Here is a 23,851-nt window from a genome sequence, read left to right as displayed (position 1 = left end):
CATAATAAGCTCCAGATTCATCCATAATGTTATAAATGGTAGGATTTCCTTTTTTTTAATGGCTGAATAATAGTTCATTGTATGTATATAAATAGCATATAATATGCTAGATATAAATATATAATATGTAACAGAGCATGTATAATAGATACATAATTATATATCATATTTTCTTTATTCATTCATTCCTCCATGGATATTTGGTTTGTTTCCATATCTTGGCTATTAGCAAAAAAGGAGCTCTTGTTCACTGTTGGTAGGAATATAAATTCCTGTACAGCCATTATGGAAAATTCTATGGAGGATATTAAAAAAAAAAAAGTTAAAAATAGAACTACCATGGACCCAGGGCAGCTGGGTGGCTCAGTCGGTTAAGTATCCAACTCTTGATTTCACCTCAGGCCATGATCTTGGGGTTGTGAGATTGAGCCCTGTTATCACTCAGTATGGAGTTGGCTTGAGATTCTTTCTCCCTCCGCTCTTTCCCCCACTTGTAAGTACACATGCTCTCTCTCTAAAATAAATAAAATCTTAAAAAAGAAAAAGAGAGGCGCCTGGGTGGCTCAGGTGATTAAGTGTCTGCCTTCAGCTCAGGTCATGATCCTAGGGTCCTGGGATGGAGTCCTGCATCCGGTTCTCCGCTCAGCAGGGAGTCTGCTTCTGTCTGCTTCTTCCTCTGCCTGCCACTTCCCCTGCTTGTGGCTACATACTCTCTGTCAAATAAATAAATAAGATCTTTAAAAAAAAAAAAAAAGAATTACCATGGCCTCAGCAATCCCACTACTGGGTGTGTATCTGTACGAAATGAAACTAGTATCTCAAAAAGATACTGCATTTCTCTGTTCTTTGCAGTTTTATTCACAATAGTCAAGACAAACTCTTTTTCTTTCATTTGGAACACTAGGAGAGAATTCAAGTAAATTACCTTCCCATGTGGACTTAACCATTTCATGTGTCACTATCTGCTCAGGACACTTGTATTTTGAAATGCACATGTAAGTTAACATATGAATTAGATTTTAATGGAGGCAAAGTTTTTGTTGTCATAGAGACCTCCATTTTTTTCAATAAACAAAGATCATTATCAGGAGAGGTTTGCCACCTGTTGCATTATTTTCCAGCTTTGATTCATTAACTTAAGCCTCTTGCAGATTTAGCAAATTAAGACATCAGGATGCACAACTGAACTTGCATTAAAGACAAATAACACATGACTTAATCTAAATATATCCCAAGCATCTCATTTTTCTTTAAAGAGTGTCAGTCATGCAGCATCTGCCAATTATTTGTTGTTTATCTGAAATTCAAATTTAACTGGGCATCCGACATTTTATCTAAGAACTCTATTCTAAGCAAGCTATGTGAAAGATTATTTTGCTCTGAAATGGTTTAAATTTTTTTTTTTTTTTTTTTTTTTTTAAAGACTATTTGTCAGAGAGAGAGGGAGACAGGCCGGTAGAGGGAAAAGCAGACTTCCCATCGAGCAAGGAGCCTGATGCAGGACACCATCCCAGGATCCTGGGATCATGACCTGATCTGAAGGCAGACACTTAACTGACTAACGGGCATCTCTTTTATATTTGTTTTTATAAACAAAAAGTCTCTAAGACAAAAAACATTACATTTTCCAGTTTCTGGGAAGACAAAGTTCGGGTTCCTTAGCTCCTTCTATTAAAAACGTAATTGAACAGAGAAGCCAACTGTACTTTGCTAGAGAGACTGTCCCAAAGACCTCCAGGCAGGCCACCATCTCGAGAACAGCACACCTCCTCCAAAAGCAGGCCTTGAGCTGACCCTCTGATGGAACTTCACTAGCCATCGCTGCCCTTAGCACAAGCCTCGGAGACAACTGAGGCGTGGAGGCTTAGGGACCTGCTTCTCGCCCCCTCTCCCACTCAGTCCTGGAGGCTAACTTCCAGAGGGACCCCGCCTGCATCTCTCCAGATCCCTGACGCTCTCCTCCCCTCACCCTACTTCCCCCTGCCCCGTGGGCAGGTGTGGAGACGCTAGGTACCCAGAATTAACGGCGGTGTTGGAATCAGCAGCCCCCAAGGTGTGATCGCAATCTCTCGTTCATTCCAGAAGCGGATTTTTTTTCCCCACCGGAAAAAGAGGGGCCGGCGAGGCATTCGCGCTGCCCCCTGAAATCTAGGCTGGGGGAGGGCGGCTCACCAACGCCCCTCCCGTTTTCCTCTTCTTTCGATCGGAGGAGAGAAAACAGGCCCGCGCCGGGCGCGGACGGGAGCCGCGGGAAGCGGGACACACCCTCCCGTCAGCCCGCCCCCCGCCCGGCTGCGCGGCGCGGGGAGGCGGGGGCAGGCGCGAGGCGCGGGGCGGGCTGCGCGCGCGGAGGGCGCCCGCTGCGAGCCTCCGGGCGCCGACGATGGCCGGCTGAGTCGTGCGGGAGCCCGCGCGGGGCAGGATGATGCTCCTGAGGGGCGCCCGGACGCCGCGCCCGCGGTGGCTGCCGACCCTGGGGCCCGGAGCCCGAGTGCATCCGCGGCCGCGAACGCCGTCGCCTCAGGTGAGACAGAGCCCGGCTCCGGGGGCCGGGGGCGCTGGAAAAGTTTGCGTCGGGCGGCTTGGGCGGGAGCGAAAGCCGAGCGGCCGGCAAGTTCCCGGCGTTTCGCTGGCCCTCCGGCTCCGCGCGCGGGGGGACCCCGATAAGTGGGCGCCCGGGCCGCAGACGTGGGTGTCCAGATCCCCGGCACCGTCACGCCCCGGGGCCGAGGGAAGGCGAGGCCGGGGCGGCGAGGACGAGCATCCCCTCCGCCAAGCTGGGGTGCGGGGACCCCAGGGCGGCGCCCCGGGGAGCAGCAGAACCTCTCCGGGAGGCGGTTTCTCCGCGGCTGCAACGCGCTCGGGAGGAAGTTTTCAGAGTCACTTTGCCGTTGGCTCGGGCGTGGGTGGCGAGAGGGGCTGCGAAAACGACCGAGCACGGGGCCTGTCCCGAGCGTGCACTGTGCTGGGAAAGTGAGATCGCCGGTCTGCGAGCCGCCGCCCCGCCCTTCTAAAGCGGGGAGGAAAACTCGCGTTTTGCTCCGAGACGCGGTGAATCACGAGTGTGTCTCGGTGAGTAACAGCTGGCCCGACACAGTTGCGGTGTGGCCTGTGTGGAACCGTTGCTTGGAGGAGGAGGAAGAGAGGGGAGGTGCCCTAGAAAAGACCGAGGTAGGGGGAAGCGCGGCGTGCACCTCGGGTTGGGATGGAGCCCCACAGGAGCCCTAACGGAGCCTGGTGAGGAAGGACCGCCCATTGGAAAGAGCCTTCCAGGTGCGTGTGGTTGCGGGGTGCCTGGTTTCTGAGGCTTAGTTCTCAGCCCCTCTTCCCCCAGTAGATTAGTTTCAGGTCGTTAAAGAGAAAAGTACGTTTAGCTGTGCAGTTTGCAAGAAAAACAAAAGGAGCCACGCCATCATCTTGTCACTTTCACTTCCTGTTTTTTTTTCCCCCTCCAGCTATTTCAGGGCTTCACAGTTTTGAATGTTGGAGGAAGTATTAAATACATATCTAAAATTCCTTCCCTGAGTGTTTGGGAGAGATCGAGGAAGGGCATTTTGCTACTAACACCCAGGAAAAGGAGCAGACTCCTTAAAATGATAGACTTAGTAGTAAATTGGAGAGCGGTGCTTCCCCCTTATGAAATTGTACTTTATTAGAAAGTGTTGCACTTCTTGGTCAGCAATAGACCAAACAGTGAAACAGCCCAACACAAGGAGCCGCCTTGACTCTACCACCATTTAAACATAAATGACTGATTCTGTTTTTTGTTAAGTTCATTTAACATCCTGGGTAAAGTTGTTGCAGAGCCCAAGGCTGGCTGAATTCCTCAGGTTATCCTCAAATTATCTTCTCTAAGCCCCTTTCTCAGTATTTCCCACCTGATGCTGTTGTCACTAGCTGCTACTGCATGCCCCAGCAGGAATGTGGATTCCCTTTAAAAAAAGAAAGAAAGAAAGAAAATGATACAGTGGGGCTTATTAGGGTTAATTACAGGGGAAGAGTGATTAGTACTTTGCCTCTAGGTAATCATCTCAAGCCTTACATTGGCTCTTTTCTAATTTGCATATATTTGTTTTAAGTCTTGACCGTCCTTGCTATTAAGTCAATTTACTGAACTTTAGAAGTGGAAATGCTTCCATCATTTTGCTTGCTTCATAAAAGACCCCTGAAAGAAGAAAGACAAGCCTGTGAGTTTTTTCTTTATATGCTTGTTTGGAATCATACAATAAAGAAACTGACAGGGGCACCTGGATTTACTTCTTAAGCTGCTGCCTTTGGTTCAAGTCATGATCCCAGGGTCCTGGGATCAAATCCTGCATAGGGCTCCTTGCTCAGGGGGAAGCCTGCTTCTGCCTCTCCCACCCCCTCTGCTTGTGTTCCCTCTCTTGCTGTCTCTATCTGGCAAATAAATAAATAAATAAATAAGAAAAAAACTGACAGATATCCTGGCCACTTAGGGTTAAACCATTCTCTGCAAATCATATTAACTGGCCATAAGGACATTTTTCATTCTAAAGTCTGTTTTGTGGTCTCTCCATTGATTATGAAGAGTCCTGTGACTAGAGAGAGTCATAAGAGATATGACTCTTGCCGCATTCAGACCCCTAGCATCCATGAAAACAGGAAAAACACACTCAGCAAAAGTGAAATTTGCAACCCCACAGCTCATAAAAATCTTAGCTTCTAAGGACTTGTCACTAATAATATCTCAGGTAAGCATTCCCAAATATATTTGACCTTTTCCGAAAGTATGGGTGTGCTTTACAGGAGGATTTGGTAATTTTGGAACATACACAGTTCTCATCCTTCATATGGTAGGTGAGTAACAGTCTGTCAGTATTTTGTGGGTGGAAAAACGTTTGTCAACATGGATACGTTTGGTATACTGGGATTGTTTTTTAAATTTGGAAGCGTAAGCAAGCAAGAGCATGTTGTGTTACCTTTCGCCAAGGCATGCCCCAGTGTCTAAGATCCCGTTCCAGTGTCAGCATCTCTGCCTGTCAGCAGCAGGCTGGCTGAGGCTGAGCTGTTGACAGGGCATCCATGGCACCTGCTGGCCTTTCTGTTCTGTAGGACACGGCTTTGAGTGATGATAGCGTCTGGTGAATTATCGCTAAACAGAAAGCCCTTATAATTGTGCCTTTCTTAATTTGGGTTTTCTGCTGCTTAGTTTGAGAAACTAACTCCCTGGTAGGATTTCAGGCCCCCCAGGACAGCATTTGAGTCCTTAAAGTTGGGTTTAAATCTTAAAAAAAAAAAAAAAAAATCAAGTGTGCTTTGCAGAGAATTTTGGGTATGTGTGTTTTGTTTTGTTTTTTAATATTTGGAAACAAAGCAATACATGTTTTCATCCCACCACCAAATGTTAATTTAGAAATTGTTTTTACCTTTTGAATTTAGGTCAGTCCCATTTGACACTTTCCTCCAATTCTACCTCTTGTGTTTGTAATTAGTGCACTGTATTCTGTAGTACTGGTTTCACAGCTCTCTCCCGAGGAGGGTGTTTAGTTGTACGTTGGAGTTTGTACTTAGGCTATAGAAGACATTGGGGCAAAGTCATTCTAGACCAGTTTGTTAAATATTAAACATTACCATCTTCCCAGTGCTTAGGTATTAGTATTCGTGTTCGGTTTTTTATTTTTAGATTTTACTCTTCATTGCAATTTAACAAACACTATTTTATGGCAGACTGTTTTATGCTATTTTATGGCAGACTCTTATAAGCTAGAAAATAATTTTGTTTCTTAGCAGATAAGTATTTGTGGAATGAGGTCCCTCCCTGTGAGACTAAGGTAGAAAACCTGAGGAAATCTTGGTTGATCTGACAGCTCTATAAACTAAATGTGTTTAGGTCATAGAATAGAAATGAGCAGCTAATTTAGGTGATGGTGGGCGGTTGGGACATCTCAGTGCCACCTGGCCTTGCCGTCCCATTGTTCCCTGAACCAAGTCACTTGGTCTGTTTGGGCATGTTGTACTCCCTGTTGTACAAGGAGACTTGTCTCATTGGTCCCCAAAGCCCTTTACATCTTGAAAATTGCTGTTTTGTAGGGGCGCTTGGGTGGCTCAGTCGGTGAAGCGTCAGCCTTCAGGTCAGGTCATGATCCCAGGGTTCTGGGACTGGGATCTAGCCTTGAGTTGGGTTTCCTGCTCGGCAGAGTCTGCTTCTCCCTCCCCCTTCCCCTACCATGCTCTAGCTCTCTCACAAATAAATAAATAGAACCTTAAAAAAAGAGAGAGAATTGTTATTTTGTGGGGCACCTGGTTGTTTGCTCAGTTGGTTAAGCCTCTGCCTTTGGCTCAGGTCATGATCCCAGGGTCCTAGTATTGAGCTCCACTTTGGGCTCTCTGCTCAGCAGGGAGCCTGCTTTTCCCTCTCCTGTTCGCTCTGCTTGTGCTTGCCCCCTCTCTCTCTGTGAAATGAATAAATATTAAAAGAAAAGAAAACTGTCATTGTGTAATTTTACCGGGGAATGTAAATAGTATTGAATAAAGTATCGTCAGTTGTCGGAATGGTTGTCTTACTGGCTGAACAATCCTGTTGTATGATCTCAGGCTAGAGTGGCAGCTCTACCTTGTGGTTTCAGTAACTGTTTTCCCTTTGAAAAGGCATTGAAATTTATTTGATTGGGTAAGCATGTCAGAACAGATTAAGTCTTGCTCTGATACTTCTTTCTGTCATTAGCAGTGTTTTCATCTGTGAAATGTTGCTTATTCAAGAGTATCTAGCATTAGAGCCCTAAAACCATTACATAATAGATATTGTGAGCTAACCTGTGGGCTGAAAACCCATAGGTAATAAACAGTGTTCTCTTAGCCATATTCCAGAAATATCTTCTTTTTAAAAAAAAATCTCATTTAATTCACCACAGTATGAATTTTCCCGTTTTTTAAAAAACAAATACCAATTCTCTGTTCTCTGAGCTGTATGGTTCGGACTGCATGGGATTCCTCACCCAAATGTTCTTCATGAATTTTCCAGATTAGGATACCTTTTAAAAAACATGGTAGCCTGTTAAAAGGTGCCCTTTAAGAGGACTCCCAGAAGAAATTGCTGTCTAGTCTTAGTATTCAGGTCTTTGTTTCTCCTGCCCAGATGCTGGGTTTAGTGTACCGGCAGTGAAATGAGTGCATGGCCAGGCTGTTCTCCCTGTGCACTGGCTGCCAGAAAGCCTAGGGTCAGATTTTCAATCCACCTTTTAACAAATGTAAAATGATCAGCATTTTATGTGTTTCATAATGAATGAATGAAACTCATGGTTTCATCATCTCTACCTTCATTTTTATCTCCATTCACATCCTCACCCATTTTTCTGAAGTTGTCTTTTAATGGGAAAATGTGGTGCATAAATAACATTTTGTTCTTGTTTTAAAGATTTTATCTATCTGAGAGGGCACAGGTGGGGGAAGAGACAGAGGGAGAAGCAGGCTTCCCATTGAACAGAGAGCCTGACATGGGACCAGTTCCCAAGACCCTGGGATTGTGATCTGAGCCGAAGGCAGACGCTTCACTAACAGAGCCACCCAGGTGCCTCCATAGATAAGGTTTTAAGAGATTAAAGAAATCAACTTTTGGTGTTTGAACAAATATGTTCTAAGTAGTTAATTGAGAAAGTGTGGGAAACCAGCGTCTGCCTTCCCTGCAGTCTCCTAGGTGCTTCTTCGCCCATAGGAATTGGATATTGATTGGATTGAATTGATTGGATAATCAATAAATATTGATTGGATTGAATTGAGCTGCTGTAAGAATCTAGATGCTGTGGTTCTCTCTTTTTGATTGAGTTGTAATTGACATGTATGGTTTTGTCTTAAATGAGGTGAAGTTGTTTACTCGCCACCTTTTTTCCTTCTTACTACTCTAACCTGTCCTAAATCTTATTTCTTTGCTACCTCAGCTATCCTTACCTGACTTGCAATCTAGTTTGGGTCAACTACCAAGGCCTAGAAATCTCTTTATTCTCAGAGTTTCCTATTCCATTACTCCTAAATGGTGTTATGTGATTGTACATCATGATTTTTACCTTAGATGTAGCTTCATTATAAAAGGAATAGAGAGCACTGCAGTCCAGGCTTTTGTTTGGCAGCTCTTTTGGGGATAATTAGATTTATTTATATATATATATATATATATATATATATATAAATTATATATGTATTTTAATCTGGGAGAGAGAGAGAGTGTGCACGTGTGTGTGCACAAACGGGGAGGGGGGGTGGATCTGGGGTGGGGTGGGGAGAAGCAGGCTCCCCGCTGAGCAAGTAGCCTGATACGGGACTTGATCTTGATCGGAGGACCCTGGCATCATGACCTGAGCTGAAGGCAGATGCTTAACTGAGACACCCAGGCAGGGATAATTAGGTTTCTATTCAGGATTCACAATACTGGTAAGAAATGATGGGAGACATGGAAAGAGCAACGAGGGATGAAGCCGGAGTTGAAACGTCTATAGCCTTTGAGCAGAAACAAGAAGAGACAGGGAACATTAAACCTCCTATCAAGAAATGGATAGGTGCACAGAGCTTTATTGTGGCAAACTTTAGGGAAGAAAAAGACTTCCCGATTGGCAAGGGTCATCCCACAAGTAGGTGTTGTACCTGAGGGTCTTCTGGTACTTACTAGATGGAATAAATGGTTTATGACATTGCTGTGAACACAGTGGTAATCTCATTATATTTAATTCCACTGGGAACTTTCAATTGTTTTGTTGTGGGAATGCTTTTATATTGAACACATTGCTCAAATCACATTTCTGGGACTTGATGATTTAGCTTATTTTTAACCTCTTAGGCATAATGGTAAATAAATGTCCTGAATCTGGTTGGAGGAAGGAAGAAGTTGGTCTTTCTGACAAGCCCTTGTTCTTTTTCTGACCGCGCGGATGTGTGTGTTCATGTGTGGCTGTCTCTTGTTAAATATTTTGTTTTTGGTATGAATTTCCCCAGTAGACTGAGTAGGTTATTTGAAGAGAGGATTTTAAAAGGTGTTTGACGAATAACTGCTCTTTGCACCAGTAATGCAGCTGAAATATAAGTGTACATTTTTATTAGAGAGGCTGACAGTATTGTGACTATAAACCTGAAAATACATTGTTTTAGAAACTGTCTGCAAACATTTCAACATAGCACTGGCTCTCTAAGCCCTTGCTAGAGGATATTTGTGATGACACTTTACAGTCTGATGACTCATTTTTGCAAGTCTGCTTTGAGAATGTTTCAAATAATATATAATAAAGCAATTTCCACTTTTCAGGAGAAAGTATGGTTTCTTTTGACCTTGTAAATTATCCTTTTATGGGTTGGTTATTCATGAAACCAAGGCAAGAAAGCTTTAAAACAAGCTACAGTTGATCCAGAAATCCAGTGGCCTTATCTCTTCCGTCCCACTTTGTACTTGGTGCCTTCCGTGTCCTATAATTAGTGTCTGTGATGTTCCCTAGGTAGCATTGGACACCCCCCCCCATCACCTACCCTTCTTCACTCTCCTGAGTTCTGCATTTCCCCCAAGGCTGAGTTCCAGTACCCACCCACCCGCTGTTGCAGATCCCCATTTTGCTGAGGTCCCCAGGTCTGTGCCACCAGAAGTAACCACATTCTTTTCCCCCTCCCGCAGCACTTATGCATCCCACTGTGTGTTCTAGCTGTGCTCGTGTGGTTTTCCCAGCTGGATTTACTCAGCACTTTGGGGTCAGAACTCTTTCTTCTCACCTCACATGGCCTCTGCCCTGCCCCAGTAGGTGCATAATATATGCTTGTCAGGTAGAGGGAGAGTGGATGGATGAGCAAGAACTAAATATCACAGAGTTCCTTAACGGTGGCTCTCTTCAGGTCTTACCTTTCTTGATTTCCTCCTCTTCACTTCACCCAGATGGGCACACCTGAAGCATTCTTCCCTACTTTTTGTGATATGAGCCATGAATAATTGAAGATTTTTTAAAAAGTTAATAAAAATAATCTTTATGTGTTGTATTTTCCATTAAAAGAAAGCAGCAATCTTAAATGACAGTTTGATTAGTTTTATTTAATTAATAATTTTTTAAAAAAGATTTATTTGAGGGCGCCTGGGTGGCTCAGTGGGTTAAGCCGCTGCCTTCGGCTCAGGTCATGATCTCGGGGTCCTGAGATCGAGTCCCGCATCGGGCTGTCTGCTCAGCAGGGAGCCTGCTTCCCTCTCTCTCTCTCTCTGCCTGCCTCTCCATCTACTTGTGATTTCTCTCTGTCAAATAAATAAATAAAAAAAATAAAATCTTTAAAAAAAAAAAAAAAGATTTATTTGACACACACAGAGCACAAGCAGGCAGAGAGAAAGGGTGGGGAAAGCAGGCTCCCTGCTGAGCAGAAAGCCTGATGCAGGTCTTGGTCCCAGGACCCTGAAATCATGACCTGAGCCAAAGGCAGAAGCTTAACCCTTTGAGCCATCCAAGCGGCCTAGTTTGGTTAGTTTCATTTCAGATAAGCTTTCAAATCGGGAGTTTTAAAGGATGTGATTAACATAATCTGATGAAGCATAAGTTAAGGAGAGCCTGGTGTGTAAAGGTGTGCGTTTTCTTGGCTTTTTTTTTTTTCTTTTATTGAGGGATATGACCTGCCACATTATATTCATTCCAGGTGTGCAACATAAATGATTTGATATTTGTATATGTGTTGTAAAACAAGCACCATGATAGGTCTAGTGAACATCTATCACCATACACAGTTACAGAAGGCTTTTTTCTTGTGATGGGATCTTTTTTTAAGATTTACTCTTAGGGGTGCCTGGGTGGCTCAGTGGGTTAAAGCCTCTCTGCCTTTGGCTGGGGTTGTGATCCCAGGGTCCTGGGATCGAGCCCCGAGTCGGACTCTCTGCTCAGCGGAGAGCCTGCTTCCTCCCCTCTCTCTCTATCTCTGCCTGCCTCTCTGCCCACTTGTGATCTCTGTCTGTCAAATAAATAAATAAAATCTTAAAAAAAAAAAAAGATTTACTCTCTTAGCAACTTTGAAATACGCAATACAGGGTTATTAACTATGGTCGCCATGCTGTTCCCTATGAGTTACTTCCCTCTGATACGAATTTTTATAACTGGAAGTCTATTTTTTGACCATCTTCAACCCATTTCTGGCAAGCACCCATCTGTTCTCTGTATCTATGAGCGTGGTTTTTTGTTTTTGTTTTTTCGACTCTTCTTGGTATTTGTCTTTCTCCGTCTCACCTGTTTCACTTAGCATAATGTCCTCAGGGTCCACCCATGTTACTGCAGATGGCAAGATTTCATTCTTTTTTTTTTTTTTTTTTTTTTAAAGATTTTATTTATTTATTTGTCAGAGAGAGAGAGAGTGAGAGCGAGCACAGGCAGACAGAGTGGTAGGCAGAGGCAGAGGGAGAAGCAGGCTCCCTGCGGAGCAAGGAGCCCGATGTGGGACTCGATCCCAGGACGCTGGGATCATGACCTGAGCCGAAGGCAGCTGCTTAACCAACTGAGCCACCCAGGCGTCCCAAGATTTCATTCTTTTTTATGGCTGGATAATATTCCATTGTGTGTATACACCACGTTTTCTTTATCCATTCATCTTTCGATGTACACTTAGGTTGTTTTCTGTATCTTGGCTATTGTAAGTAATGTTGCCGTGGACTTGGGGGGTGCATAGATCTCTTCAGGTTAGCGGTTTTGGGGTTTTTTTTTGGCTAAATACCCAGAAGTGGAATTGCTGAGTCATACGGTAGTCCTGTTTTTAATTTTTTGAGGAATCTCCAGTTCTGTTTTCTATAGTGGCTACACCAGTTTATATTCCCACCAACCGTGCACAAGAGTTCCCTTTTCTTCACCTCCTTGTTGACACTTATTCTTTTTTGATGATAGTCTTTGCTGTTCTGAAAGTGTGGTGTTGATTTAGGAGGATTGTTACATGTGAGTTCCAATTCTGTGGGAGAAGTAACCTGAGCAGTGAAGACTTGGATAAGGAGTGTTTAAGAAGCAGTGGTTCAGCATGAGCATTTAGTCCCAATGGGTTTGTTTATCTTGGGAGTTGCCATTAAACCATGGCTACCATCTGCCTTTAATCTGAATCCACTGTTAGAACGCAGTCTGTGTTTATACACTGTTTTTCCTTTTCCTTTCCCAAATCATTTTCTAAATGAATTTTCTATTATCTCTATTGGTGAGAATAAGCTACAGGATTCAGCTTTTGCTGACATCAAAGGCCCAACAGTAACTAAACACAGTTTTTAAGCCATTTTTTTTCTCTCTAGGAAATGGTTCTGAGGTGAATTTTTTAGGTCAGCCCTAGCTCTGCTCCACACAGTTATTTTTTAGGTCAGCCCTAGCTCTGCTCACACAGTGATTCAGGGACCCTTTTCTCTGTCATCATCAGCATGTGGCTTCCAAAGTCAAAGGACTGTGGGGTTGTTTTGTTTTGTTTTTGTACTTGTAAAGTGTTAATAGGCGAGGTTGGTGATGTCACATAACACCCATACTCACATTTGTTGAATATTTCATTGGCTATGTCAGATGGCTACATTTGGCTACAAGGGGCCTGGGAGAATGTAGTCCTGGCAGGGAGCCACAGTCTGGCTGAAATTGATTAACGTGGAAGAAGAGAGATGGATTTCCACTGACATTTAGCTGTTTCTGCTGCCAGCCCCTTGGCCAGAAACAGGAGAGTTTTGTATTTTGTGGGCACTGAATTTCCAAGGCTCTGTTGAACTTTTGTTTATATGTGTTCCTCAGCAATAGATGTTTGCAGGGAAGCTTTATTTCTTTCTGGAAAACTTAAAAAGGTAATGGTGGAAATGCAGCATTTTTAATTTGGGCTAGAACAGGAACATTTGACACCTTGTTAGGTTCATTATAAGCTGCCCTCCGGGCGGAAGCTTAATAGGAAAGGGTGTAATCTCACTTGTACACTGTAAGGTAAGGAAGGGAAATAAGTTCTGATGGTTCAATTAGAAGCTGAAGCCAGAATTCAAGTTTATGCACTGACACTTGATAAAGAGGAAAGAAAAGTAGAAGATGCTGACAGTATGGTTTTTTTTTTTTTTAAGATTTTATTTATTTATTTGACAGAGAGAAATCACAAGTAGATGGAGAGGCAGGCAGAGAGAGAGAGAGAGGGAAGCAGGCTCCCTGCTGAGCAGAGAGCCCGATGTGGGACTCGATCCCAGGACCCTGAGATCATGACCCGAGCCGAAGGCAGCGGCTTAACCCACTGAGCCACCCAGGCGCCCCTGACAGTATGGTTTTAGGGAAGGACTTCTTTTCGAGGAATTGTGATGATTAGTATGTAAAAATTATAAAAGTACTATGCATATCTAGGATATGAATTTAATTGCATTTTTTAGGCTAGCTTGTTAGAAATATGGTCTAATAGAGGGATTTTTTTTTTTTAAAGAGCAATCTTAATTGGATACTTAGGATTGTTGAAAGATGCTGTGTTTTAGGATGAAATATAGCTTAGTATATAAGATACTGAGAATAATCCACTGTAATTGAGGTTATGTTCAGAAAGTTTTTTATTCATATGGTTTTGTATAATGCCTCCTCATCACGTTATTTACTTAATCACCTTTCTTTGGCTTATACACTAGCTTTTTAATTTTAATTTGTCAGACTTGGATATCACTGTTGATCATTTTTTAGGTTTGTTTTTTAAGTTTTATTTACTTAAAAGAAAAAAGTTTTATTTCAGTAATCTCTACACCCGGCATGGGGCTCGAACTCTTCACAGCCGCCTCTGAGATTGAGAGTGCCCTTCCGACTGAGCCAGCCGGGCACTTCCACTGTTAATCAGTCTTGAATGCATTACTTTGATTAATTTGGAGATAGAAGAAATGTTTTCCTTTCCCATTGCTTTTCATGTCCTTTAGTGTAATTACTGTTTTATATCATGAAATGGCCAGATTATAATACTCATGTGTGCCTTGAACTTGGACACTATATTGAAACATTAATACTTGAAACATTAATAAGGCTTTAATGAAACAGCTGTCTAAAGGGCTTATTATATATGTGTATATATACACACATATATATATATAGTATCTACATTGTATACTATATATTATATATGTATGTATGCGTATATACATATTATATATGTATATATACATTATATGTGTGTACATATATAATGTATATATGTATATATACAAATATATGTGTATATATACACATATATAATATATAGTATACAATGTGGATTATGTAGAAAACACATGTAATTGGAAATACATAATAACTACTATCACTGATCTGAACATATTATTAATGGTGCCTGTGCCTTAGCTCAGCATTGTTACAACATGAACGACCATCCTAGGTCCTGTGGAATTCGCTTTTTCTGGAGACTTCTTACTCTCATCTGGGCTTGGTAAGCATGTATCAACCCTAGAAGAAAGCAAGTCTGTCTCAGTGGGGAAAAAGGTCTAGGATGAGTGTGACTCCTTAGTGTCTGAGGGAGAGTGAAACATCCCAATTCTGACAAGCTGTAGTCCCTTACATTGTGTCAGGACTCAGTCCGGCTGCATCCTGCGTCAGGGCGTTGGCGGGTGTTGCGGTTCCTCTCTGAGTCAGTACGTTAGAAGGGACACTGGCAAGCTACAGGGAGGGAGGTGCCTCCAGAAGAAGATTAAGATGTTGGGGATTTCTACAGAAGATGATTAAAAGGTCCGGATATTGTTAATCTGGTGAAAAGAAGGCAAGAAGAAGCAAATATTGGTGTTCACATATCTAAGAAGATTTCTTGAGAAAGAAAGTTGTATTCTTATGTTGCTTTAGAGTGAGGAAATCACACCTGAGATTGGGCAGACCAGGTGGGCAGAGCTCAGCTCCGTTTAAGAAACTATTTGTATCTATTCTGGCTGTTCATGAGAACAGACCTTTTAAATTCTAGAAGAACTTGGGCAGATGCCAAAGAAGGTCTTCTCAGTGAATGCTGCAGACCAGAGCTAGGAAGCAGAGCCTCTTTTCCTCCTCCAGTTTCTTTCTAGTGCCCCCTACTGACAAAACTTTAGTGCCTATCAGCAGAGGAAAATTATTTAAAGGGCCCAGATCCATTTTCACAGAGAAGTAAAAAAGGATGAATTTGGAGCTTACTGGAAGTTGATAACCATCACAGGTGGGATGAGGTACCTGTGCAGTACTGGAAAGTGACAGCTGCTCTCATGGGCATGGCCAACATGGTAAGGCGAAGGTGGGGTGGGAGACAAGAGGCCAAACCATGGCTGGGGTACTGGTTAAATGGGTGGTAATTTTGGGTATGATAGAGTGCTCATCGTCTAGATCAGAAATCAAGGAAGCAGCACTTGACTGTTCCAGGAAACACAGTCCAACCTACAGAGGAACAGATACAACGGCTTCAGAAAAGAAAAGGAGACTTAGAAGTGCATGAAGAAGTTAGAGCAAAGGGTGGATGATTGAGAAGCCAGAAAGTAGGCTTGAGAAGAGTTTGTTGGGAACTGGTTCAGGTCAAGGTCAGAATAAGAGGTCAGCTGAGATCACCTATACAGTTCCTTTCATTTTTAACGTTCTGTGAGGTCACTTAGGTATTCCATCTTTGATATCCTCTGCAGAGTCAGAAGCTGCTTAAGTCTGGAGATTGATAAACTTAGCTAAAAATTAATCAGTATCTCTTGTTGTCCATTCCTCGCAGTCTGTCTTCACTACCAACAAAAACCTTTGGATTGTTAGAGTTTAATGAATATTTCGTTGTGGTGGTTTGTGTTTTGGCCCTTGATGTAATATTCTTTCTGTAAAGGTTTGGTTTTGGATGTTTGCTGTGAGTTCTTGCCTGGAAGTCACCCACCCAGGTGTGCTGCTCCTAACTGTTGTCCATCTGAGCTGAAGCACAGATCTTCTGCTAACAAGTGAAAGCTCTTTTTCCCATAGGAAATTCACTTTCATGAATCCGGGCAGTTTCATTTAATTAGTTTTCCATTTAGTGGGACTGTGCCACGTTTAATTAGTGAAGTCTGAAATTATGCCGTGACTAAGCATTGTCATCAACAGTTGTTGTTATGCCTGCAATTGTATGAAAACATCCAAGTCTGACCTCTCGGAGAGAAGTTCTATTACTCGAATGTACCTTTGAACTGAATTAGGATGAAATATCCTAATACTGTATTCATAATTCTTATTTTTTATTTTTATTTTAAAAAATACTTATTTACTTGAGAGAGAGACACAGGGAGAGAGGGAACACAAGCAGGGGGAGTGAAAAAGGAGAAGCAGGCTTCCCACTGAGCAGGGAGCCTGATTCGGGGCTTGATCCCAGGACCCTGGGATCATGACCTGAGCTAAAGGCAGCCGCTTAACAACTGAGCACCCAGGCACCCCTAATTCTGCTTATTTTAAACTATTAGATAGATATTAGAAAAGGGTTTTCACAGGCATGACAGTGAGCGTTAAAATGATTTTAACATAGCAATGTATTGGTTTTGAAACTTCAGAAAACATCTTTGTGGTCTCTGCTAGTCATCTTTTTCAGGTGTCTTCCCTGCTCTTATTGGACATCTTAGTGGGACATGACAGCCTTTAGCTGGTCCACCTGACCCAGGAATTTGGAATGGGGTTTAGGGTTGCCATCCCTGTTGGCTGCTCTTTTGAATAGTGGAATTCACTTGGAGGTGGGTAGTGATCATTTTCTATGTTGTGGACTAGGAAGCAGTGAAAATCATTTTGTGGTGATAAAGCAGAATGACACTGACGTGTAGAGAAAAGGAGAAATGAAATACGGGTCAAGAGGACTCACCAGCCTCATCATGACACTCCAGTCCCTGGTCCTTTCCCAAGGTGTAATTACATCTTTCCATTGAGTCTCCATGAGAGATGCCCCTTAGCCCTTAGACTAAATTCCCTCCTTGCTTAAGCTAAGTTAAGTAGATGTTTGTTCCTTTCATCGAAATAGCACATACATACGTGAAGATCATTCAGACTTATTTTTTTAAAATCCGCTAAGATCTCAGGAGAGAAATGGGTAAAGGGCATAAGTGATTCTCAGAAAAGGAAGTTAAAAATGCTTACTAAACATATGAAAAATAATAAGCATCACTGATAATCAAATAAGATTAAACACAGGGGCACCTGAGTGGCTCAGTGGGTTAAAACTTCTGCCTTCCGCTCAGGTCAAAATCTCAGGGTCCTGGTATCGAGCCCCACATTGGTTTCTCTGCTCAGCGGGGAGCCTGCTTTCTTCTCTCTCTCTCTCAGCCTGCCTCTCTGCCTACTTGTGATCTCTGTCACATAAATAAATAAAACCTTTAAAAAGAAAGAGTAAAAACAACAGGCAGGGATATATTTTCTCCTTCGAATTGGCAGAGAAAAACAATACTGGAAGTGTAAAGCATGTCATGATGTAGAACTGATGTGGACTGCTAGTCAGAGTGTAAAGTGATTGTGTAATTCAGAATCCCAACAGGAAACAGATGGCTCAGTCAGATAAGGATAATCAGAAGAGAGTTTATCCAAAAGGACTGTGTGCATAGGGGTGTGGATACAGGGGAACAGCCAGAGATGGGGCAATAAGCCTGGGTTGGTAGCGGGGGGTCAGGGAACGTGGACCCAAGACCACCTTGAGGGGAGTAGGAACCATCCCCTTAGTTGAAGGACCCAGCTAGATAGTCACTCATAACTTATTTCCTTATTGTTCCTTTAAACATTAACATTCATTGAATTGCAAAATTCTGTCTTTCTGGTCCAGGTGAGACTTTATGTGCTTCAGTAAATCATTTTTAATGATGAAGCTGATGTTTTTCAAAGTCTAGCCTCTAGGTTTTTTTTTTTTTTTTTTTTTTTTTTTCTGCCAGCTGTTATTGGAGTCCCTGCTCCTTTTTTTTTTTGGTTGATAATCTGTGTGATGATGGCTGATATCTAGCCTGTGCTAGACACTGCCGTCAGCTCTTTCCTCACTCTCTCATTTAGTCCCCCATACTGGTGTCCCAGGAGATAGTGCCCCCTGTTTACTGATCACTGGAGGCAGCCGCTGAGGCTTGAACCTGACCTGTGGCTTCTCAGGCTTACGCTCCCCAGCAGCCACTGCTTTTATTGTTGAGGAAAGTTCTCTCTTACTTTGAAAAAAGAAAATTATAAGGGAGCATTTTTTCAGGGTTTGGGTGTGCTGATTCAGTTGAAGAAGAGCTTCTGACATTGCTAAAATGTGATTGTTTCATAGTCTGAAATGGATATTTGAATTTTATAACAGCTGTGAGATTAAATTTTGAAGTGTACCACAAAATTGACCCAGCTGTACCAGTTTCATATGGAAACTTATTTATAGTGAAGAAGTATGTTTTCTAAAACATTTTTTTAAAGGTTTCCAAGTAAATACATTGGAAGTGTATTCCAATACATTTCATTGAAATAAAGCTCCAATGAAATTGCTTTTTTTTCCCCTCCAAAAGAAACAGTTGCTTTCAAAAGAGGAAATTAACATTTATTAATTAAAAGAGACTTCAGTTGTTCAAACTCAGTCAGTGCTCAGTTGTGAGTTCAGATAATCCAAGAACATTGGGCAAGAACTTCGAAAGACAATTTGGGTCTGCATACTATTTTGTAGCAAGATTATAGCAAAATCAGAGTTAAGCTTGTATATAGCTGTCTCTTGTCACTTAAAATCTATCCACATCCCCCCACCCAACCAACGATAGTCCAGTGTCTTTTTTTTTTTTTAAGATTTTATTTATTATTTGACAGAGAGACATAGAGAGAGAGGGAACACAAGCAAGGGGAGTGGGAGAGGGAGAAGCAGGCTTCCCGCTGAGCAGGGAACCCTATGTGGGGTTTGATCCCAGGACCCTGGGATCATGATCCAAGCCAAAGGCAGATACTCACCGGCTGAGCCATCCTGGCACCCCAGGCCAGTGTCTTTAAAATTTTTTTTAAAATATTTTTTGTTTGTTTGACAGAGGGTGTGAGCACGCACAAGCAAGGGGGACAGGGAGAGGGAGAGGGGGAAGCAGGCTGCCCACTGATCAGGGAGCCCGACATGGGGCTTGGTCCCAGGACCCCAAGATCATGACCTGAGCCCGAGGCAAATGCTTAACCAACTGAGCCACGCAGGTGTCCCGAAAATAGTCCAGTCTCTTAAATTTTAAAGTTATTCCCTTAAGTGATCATAAAATAATACTTAGTAATATAGTTCTGGAACTCTGAAGATGGTTGATATGTGAAAATTTGATAAAATCATTAAGAATAACTTACTGCCTAAAAGTTTAAAAAGTAGTTTCTGTACATATGACCTTATGTTTTCTCTCTATAGCCTTGTCATGTGGATAATACCTTTATTTTTTTTATTTTTTGTGGATAATACTTTTATAAACGGGAACACTAAGGCCCAGAAAAGTAGATTATTCACATAATTAAATCCGGGTTCTCTGATGATGAGCCCTACTTTTTTTTTTTAATTTTATTTGAGAGAGCACATGCAAGAGAGCGTGAGTTGGAGGAAGGGGCAAAAGCAGAGGGAGAGGGAGAAGCAGACTCCTTGCTGAGCAGGGAGCCCAATGCCGGGGATGTGGGGCTCAATCTCAGGACCCCGGGATCATGACCTGAGCTGAAGGCACATGCTTAACTGACTGAGCCACCCAGGCGCCTTGAACCCCATACTTTTAATGAACTCCTGCTGTGCCCTAGTTTTCTTCTTTATTTCACAAAAATAATAAAATAGACTTGGGCATACCCAAGATTAATCCCAAAGAAGGAATTCTTTTTCTGGATAGTAAAAATGAACAGGACGAGTACCAAGAAAAAAACAGCTTATTGTTTGAAGCTCCCCTGATGTTCATATCCCAGTTTCCTTCATTTGCATACACAGATCAGGCCCTCTGCCTCCTGCTTCCAGCCTTCCTTGACAAGCTCTGTTCCTTTGTCACAGGTGTTCACTTGAGCCTTGCTTCCATTGTTTTTATTGACATTGATGATAGAGATCATTTGCACTTGATCAGTTAGACTGCATGTTCTCTGAAGTCTGGGACCTCGTGTGACACCTCTGTACTTTGAAGTGCATAGTTCTGGCTGGGATGATTTCTGGTTTTTCCTCTCCAGCATATCTGAGTGGTAGGGACTCTAGTTAAACCTCACATTCAAGGCAAAGCAGACTTTGTACTTGCTAAGGGTGCTGCATCTAAGAGGTGGCATTTACCTTGCAGATGTCAAATGTGGGTCCATTTTGATGCTTTTCTGACAAGTGGTCATTAATGTCTAGGAAGGGAAGCTGCCTTTTAAACTCATTCGAGGGCAGCTACGGGTCAGTGCAAAAATCCTGACCAGTGCCGCACAGAGGACATTTGGATTACAGTTGGCTTTGAGTTTTTTTAGAGATTCAGTCAAACTTAAAGTCTGGCTGAAAATGGCAGTTAGGGGACAGAAGAAATAAAACCAAATTCCTGTAAAGGAACGTAACAAGGTTTGAAGATTACTTTTACAACAGGTTTGAAACAAACGTTTATAGGAAATGAGAGTATTCTCTTGAAAGGTAGTTACAGATTTAATAGGAAACAGTGATTAAATGACTAATATATTAAGCTGGGTTCTGAGTATTGCCTAATTACTGAGATCATAACCTTAACTTTTTCTAAGAAAGGCGCTCATGTAAAAATAGATACCAGCCTATGCTGGAGGCTTTGAAAACGAATTAAATTCAGAAGTATTTAGTTATTTTCTCCAACATTTCAAATAGTAATTTTGCTACTTTTATTGTACTGAAAAAAATTAAGCCAGTAGAAAAGAAAACTTGTTTGCTATTTTGGTTGGTGGATTTGACAAAATTAGGATGTCTGAGTGGCTCAGATGGTTGGATGTCTGCTTTCGGCTCAGGTCATGGTCCTGGGGTCCCGGATGGAGCCCTACATCCGGCTCCCTGCTTGGTGGGAAGCTTGTTTCTCCCTCTCCCTCTGCAGCTCCTGCTTCTTGTGCTCTCTCTCTCTGTCAAATAAATAAATAAAATCTTAAAAAATATATAAAAAAAAGATTTGACATAATTCGAAGCTAAATCCTATGGGGTTCATGCCCATAATGTGGTCTAAAATACAGAAACTTTAAAGAGTTAACATCAGTCTCCAAGGGATAGATCTAGAAAGGTTCACTTGTCATTTAAGGAATTAGTTTTTAAAAACTACGGACTTTAGCAGTAACCTTCACCTTCCCAGTTGTAGATGCCAAATCACAGCTTCGTGATGATCTCTTTACCACAACCTCCTAACAGGAAAGATAAGGTAGGATTGTGGCCCAACTGGCAAGAATACATCTTTAAAATATAGCCTCTGTTTCTCATCTTTAAAAACATTCATGCTGAAGGGGGCGCCTGGGTGGCTCAGTGGGTTAAACCCTCTGCCTTCAGCTCTGGTTGTAATCCCGAGCTCAGCGGAGAGCCTGCTTCCTCCCCTCTCTCTCTCTGTCTGCCTCTCTGCCTACTTGTGATCTCTGTCAAATAAATAAATAAAATCTTAAAAAAAACAACCAACCAACCATTCATGCTGAAGATGGCACACCAAAGTGAGGGTGAAATGTTGTAGTCAGTAGATGTGTTTCTCATTTTCCTGTGGTGATGCAAATCACCAGGTAACTCCCTCTGTTGCTTTGTGCTGCAGCCAAGAGACTGGGTGGGTCTGCCTTGAGGAGCTGGGTTTTGAGTCACTGAATTCAGTTATGTTTTTCTTTGTCAGCTAAACGGGCATTTATGTTTTCTTTTGAGTTTTTGAGGTTTGTACTCTGATGCTGCAGTTGTCAGCTTTTAGCATGGTTTGAAGTGGCCAAGTGAAAAAAAAATCTTGTTTTATCTCCCGTCACTGTCTCTTGAAGATCGTGTCTATTGCTTTTTATCCCTTATGAAGGGTTACATTTCTTAGTTCAGTACAAACAGAACTTCCTCTCCCAACAAACTGATGCCTTTTTGCCAGGAGTAAGTGCTAATAATTCAGTCAGCCTGACGTTTTTTCCTGTCATGCCTCAAAGATGTTACAAGGGCTGTGTTTTATGTCGCATTATTGATTAGCTTTCCATACCATCCATACCATCCGTTCTCAGCTTTTATTTCCTAAAAAATTATTTAAGAAAATTTTAAAGTAATCTTGGTCCCCACCTGGGGCTTAACTTACAGCGCAGAGATCATGAGTCACATTCTCTACGGCTTGAGCCAGCCAGTGCCCCTCAGCGTTTTTGCACCCGTTTTATAAATCGTCTTGTCGATGGTGGGGAATGGAATGCAGTATAAAGAATGAGTGATAAATTGACCAATAATGTCCATGCAATATGATTTTTCATGGAATCTGATAAACTATTTTTGACATTCATTTGGAAAAGAATAGAATAGTCAGAATTAAAAAAAACAAGAAGGGACTCATCCTAACAGATGTCATTTATAATTATTAAGACAGTGTTGTATTGATTCAGAAATATCTAAATGGATAGGGAATAGATGATAGAGAAACAGACTGTCCGTGGGAATTGAGTATATTGTAAACGTGGCATTTTGACCACTATGGAAAGGGTAGATTATTTGTTCAGTGATTTGGGGGTAATTGATTATCCATTTGGAAAAATAAGTGTAAATTTGTATTTCATATGTTCATAAAATTTCATATGATTTGACTAGGTCAAGATGAAAAACTTTGGAAGTACTAGAAGAAAATACAGGAGAATATAATCTTAATTGCGAGGTATAAATGAAAATTGGTGAATTTCATGTTAAATATACCAAAGTAATCAGTTTTTAAAAAGATTTGTGAAGTTATTAGTGTATTAGTGACACTCTTAAAATGACATCTTTTTTTTTTTTTTTTAAGATTTTATTTTTATTTATTTAACAGACAGAGAGAGATCACAAGTAGGTAGAGAGGCAGGCAGAGAGAGAGAGGGAAGCAGGCTCCCTGCTAAGCAGAGAGCCTGATGCGGGCCTCGATCCCAGGCTCCTGAGACCATGACCTGAGCCGAAGGCAGAGGCTTTAACCCACCGAGCCACCCAGGTGCCCAACATCATTTTTTTTTTTAAATCTCTTTCCAGCGTAACAGAATTCATTGTTTATGCACCATACCCAGTGCTCCATGCAATACCTGCTCTCCATAATACCCGCCACCTGGCTCCCCCAACCTCTTAGCCCCCTCCCCTTCAAAACCTTTAGATGGTTTTTCAGAGCCCATAGTCTCTCATGGTTCATGGACATCATTTTTAATAGTTGCATAATATTCCATAGTACCGCTTTATTATTGTATAGTGGATGAAAGGGTCCGTAGACAAAAGGACGAGACTGATACAAAGTGAATGTTAAGCAAAGCTTTATTTCGCGCCAAGCATCGAGAATCAAACTGACTGGCCAGGGCCATCTCTTGCAAAGAGGCGACCCCTCCCAGTCTCACAGACTAACTTTTATAGAGTAAAGGCCATGTGGTTGAGTCTGGCCACACACAGGTGGCCAACTGAATTACAATTCACCCCATGATAGTCATTTAATTCAGCCTATGACCTTGACTGGAATCAGCGCCTTCGTCTGGCGCCTGAAAGGCAGGTCTCACACTCCTTGGCGGTAATACGTGCACTTTCCCTTGATTGGACGGTTTCTACCTGGCCGGACACATCCTTGTATGTGGGCTCCGTTATTAAGGGCTGATCAGTCATATTTCACCAGTTCTGCTTCTAAGCGCTTTTCTCTTGTGGGGAAGGGGCAGGTTCAATCTAAGTTTACTGCATAAACAACAAAATGGCTCCCTCTTGCTAAATAGGCCCTTACAGTGGGCATTCTTTTTTTTTTTTTTTTTTTTTTAATATTTTATTTATTTATTTGACAGAGATCACGAGTAGGTAGAGAGGCAGGCAGAGGGAGAGAGAGGAAGAAGCAGGCTGCCGCTGAGGAGAGAGCCCGACTCGGAGCTCGATCCCAGGCTCCTGGGAT

General features: G+C 42.3%; 1 protein-coding gene across 2 annotated transcripts in view; it reads left to right on the top strand.

Moving 5' to 3' along the window:
- The first annotated feature begins 2,310 nt into the window (after positions 1-2,310).
- Positions 2,311-23,851, top strand: part of MCUB (mitochondrial calcium uniporter dominant negative subunit beta) — a 98,581-nt gene continuing 77,040 nt past the window's right edge. Inside the window, exon 1 of one of the 2 annotated variants that reach the window (XM_059171118.1) lies at positions 2,311-2,524. In XM_059171118.1, the coding sequence (XP_059027101.1) occupies positions 2,423-2,524 (102 nt within the window). In that variant the 5' untranslated portion in view covers positions 2,311-2,422. Of the gene's footprint in view, positions 2,525-2,932; positions 3,073-23,851 lie in introns of those variants that run through there. The other variant, XM_059171128.1, reaches the window with a different exon arrangement.

Source organism: Mustela lutreola, chromosome 1 (genome assembly GCF_030435805.1).
Source record: "Mustela lutreola isolate mMusLut2 chromosome 1, mMusLut2.pri, whole genome shotgun sequence".
Taxonomy (NCBI): domain Eukaryota; kingdom Metazoa; phylum Chordata; class Mammalia; order Carnivora; family Mustelidae; genus Mustela; species Mustela lutreola.
This window is presented reverse-complemented; position numbering and strand designations above follow the sequence as displayed.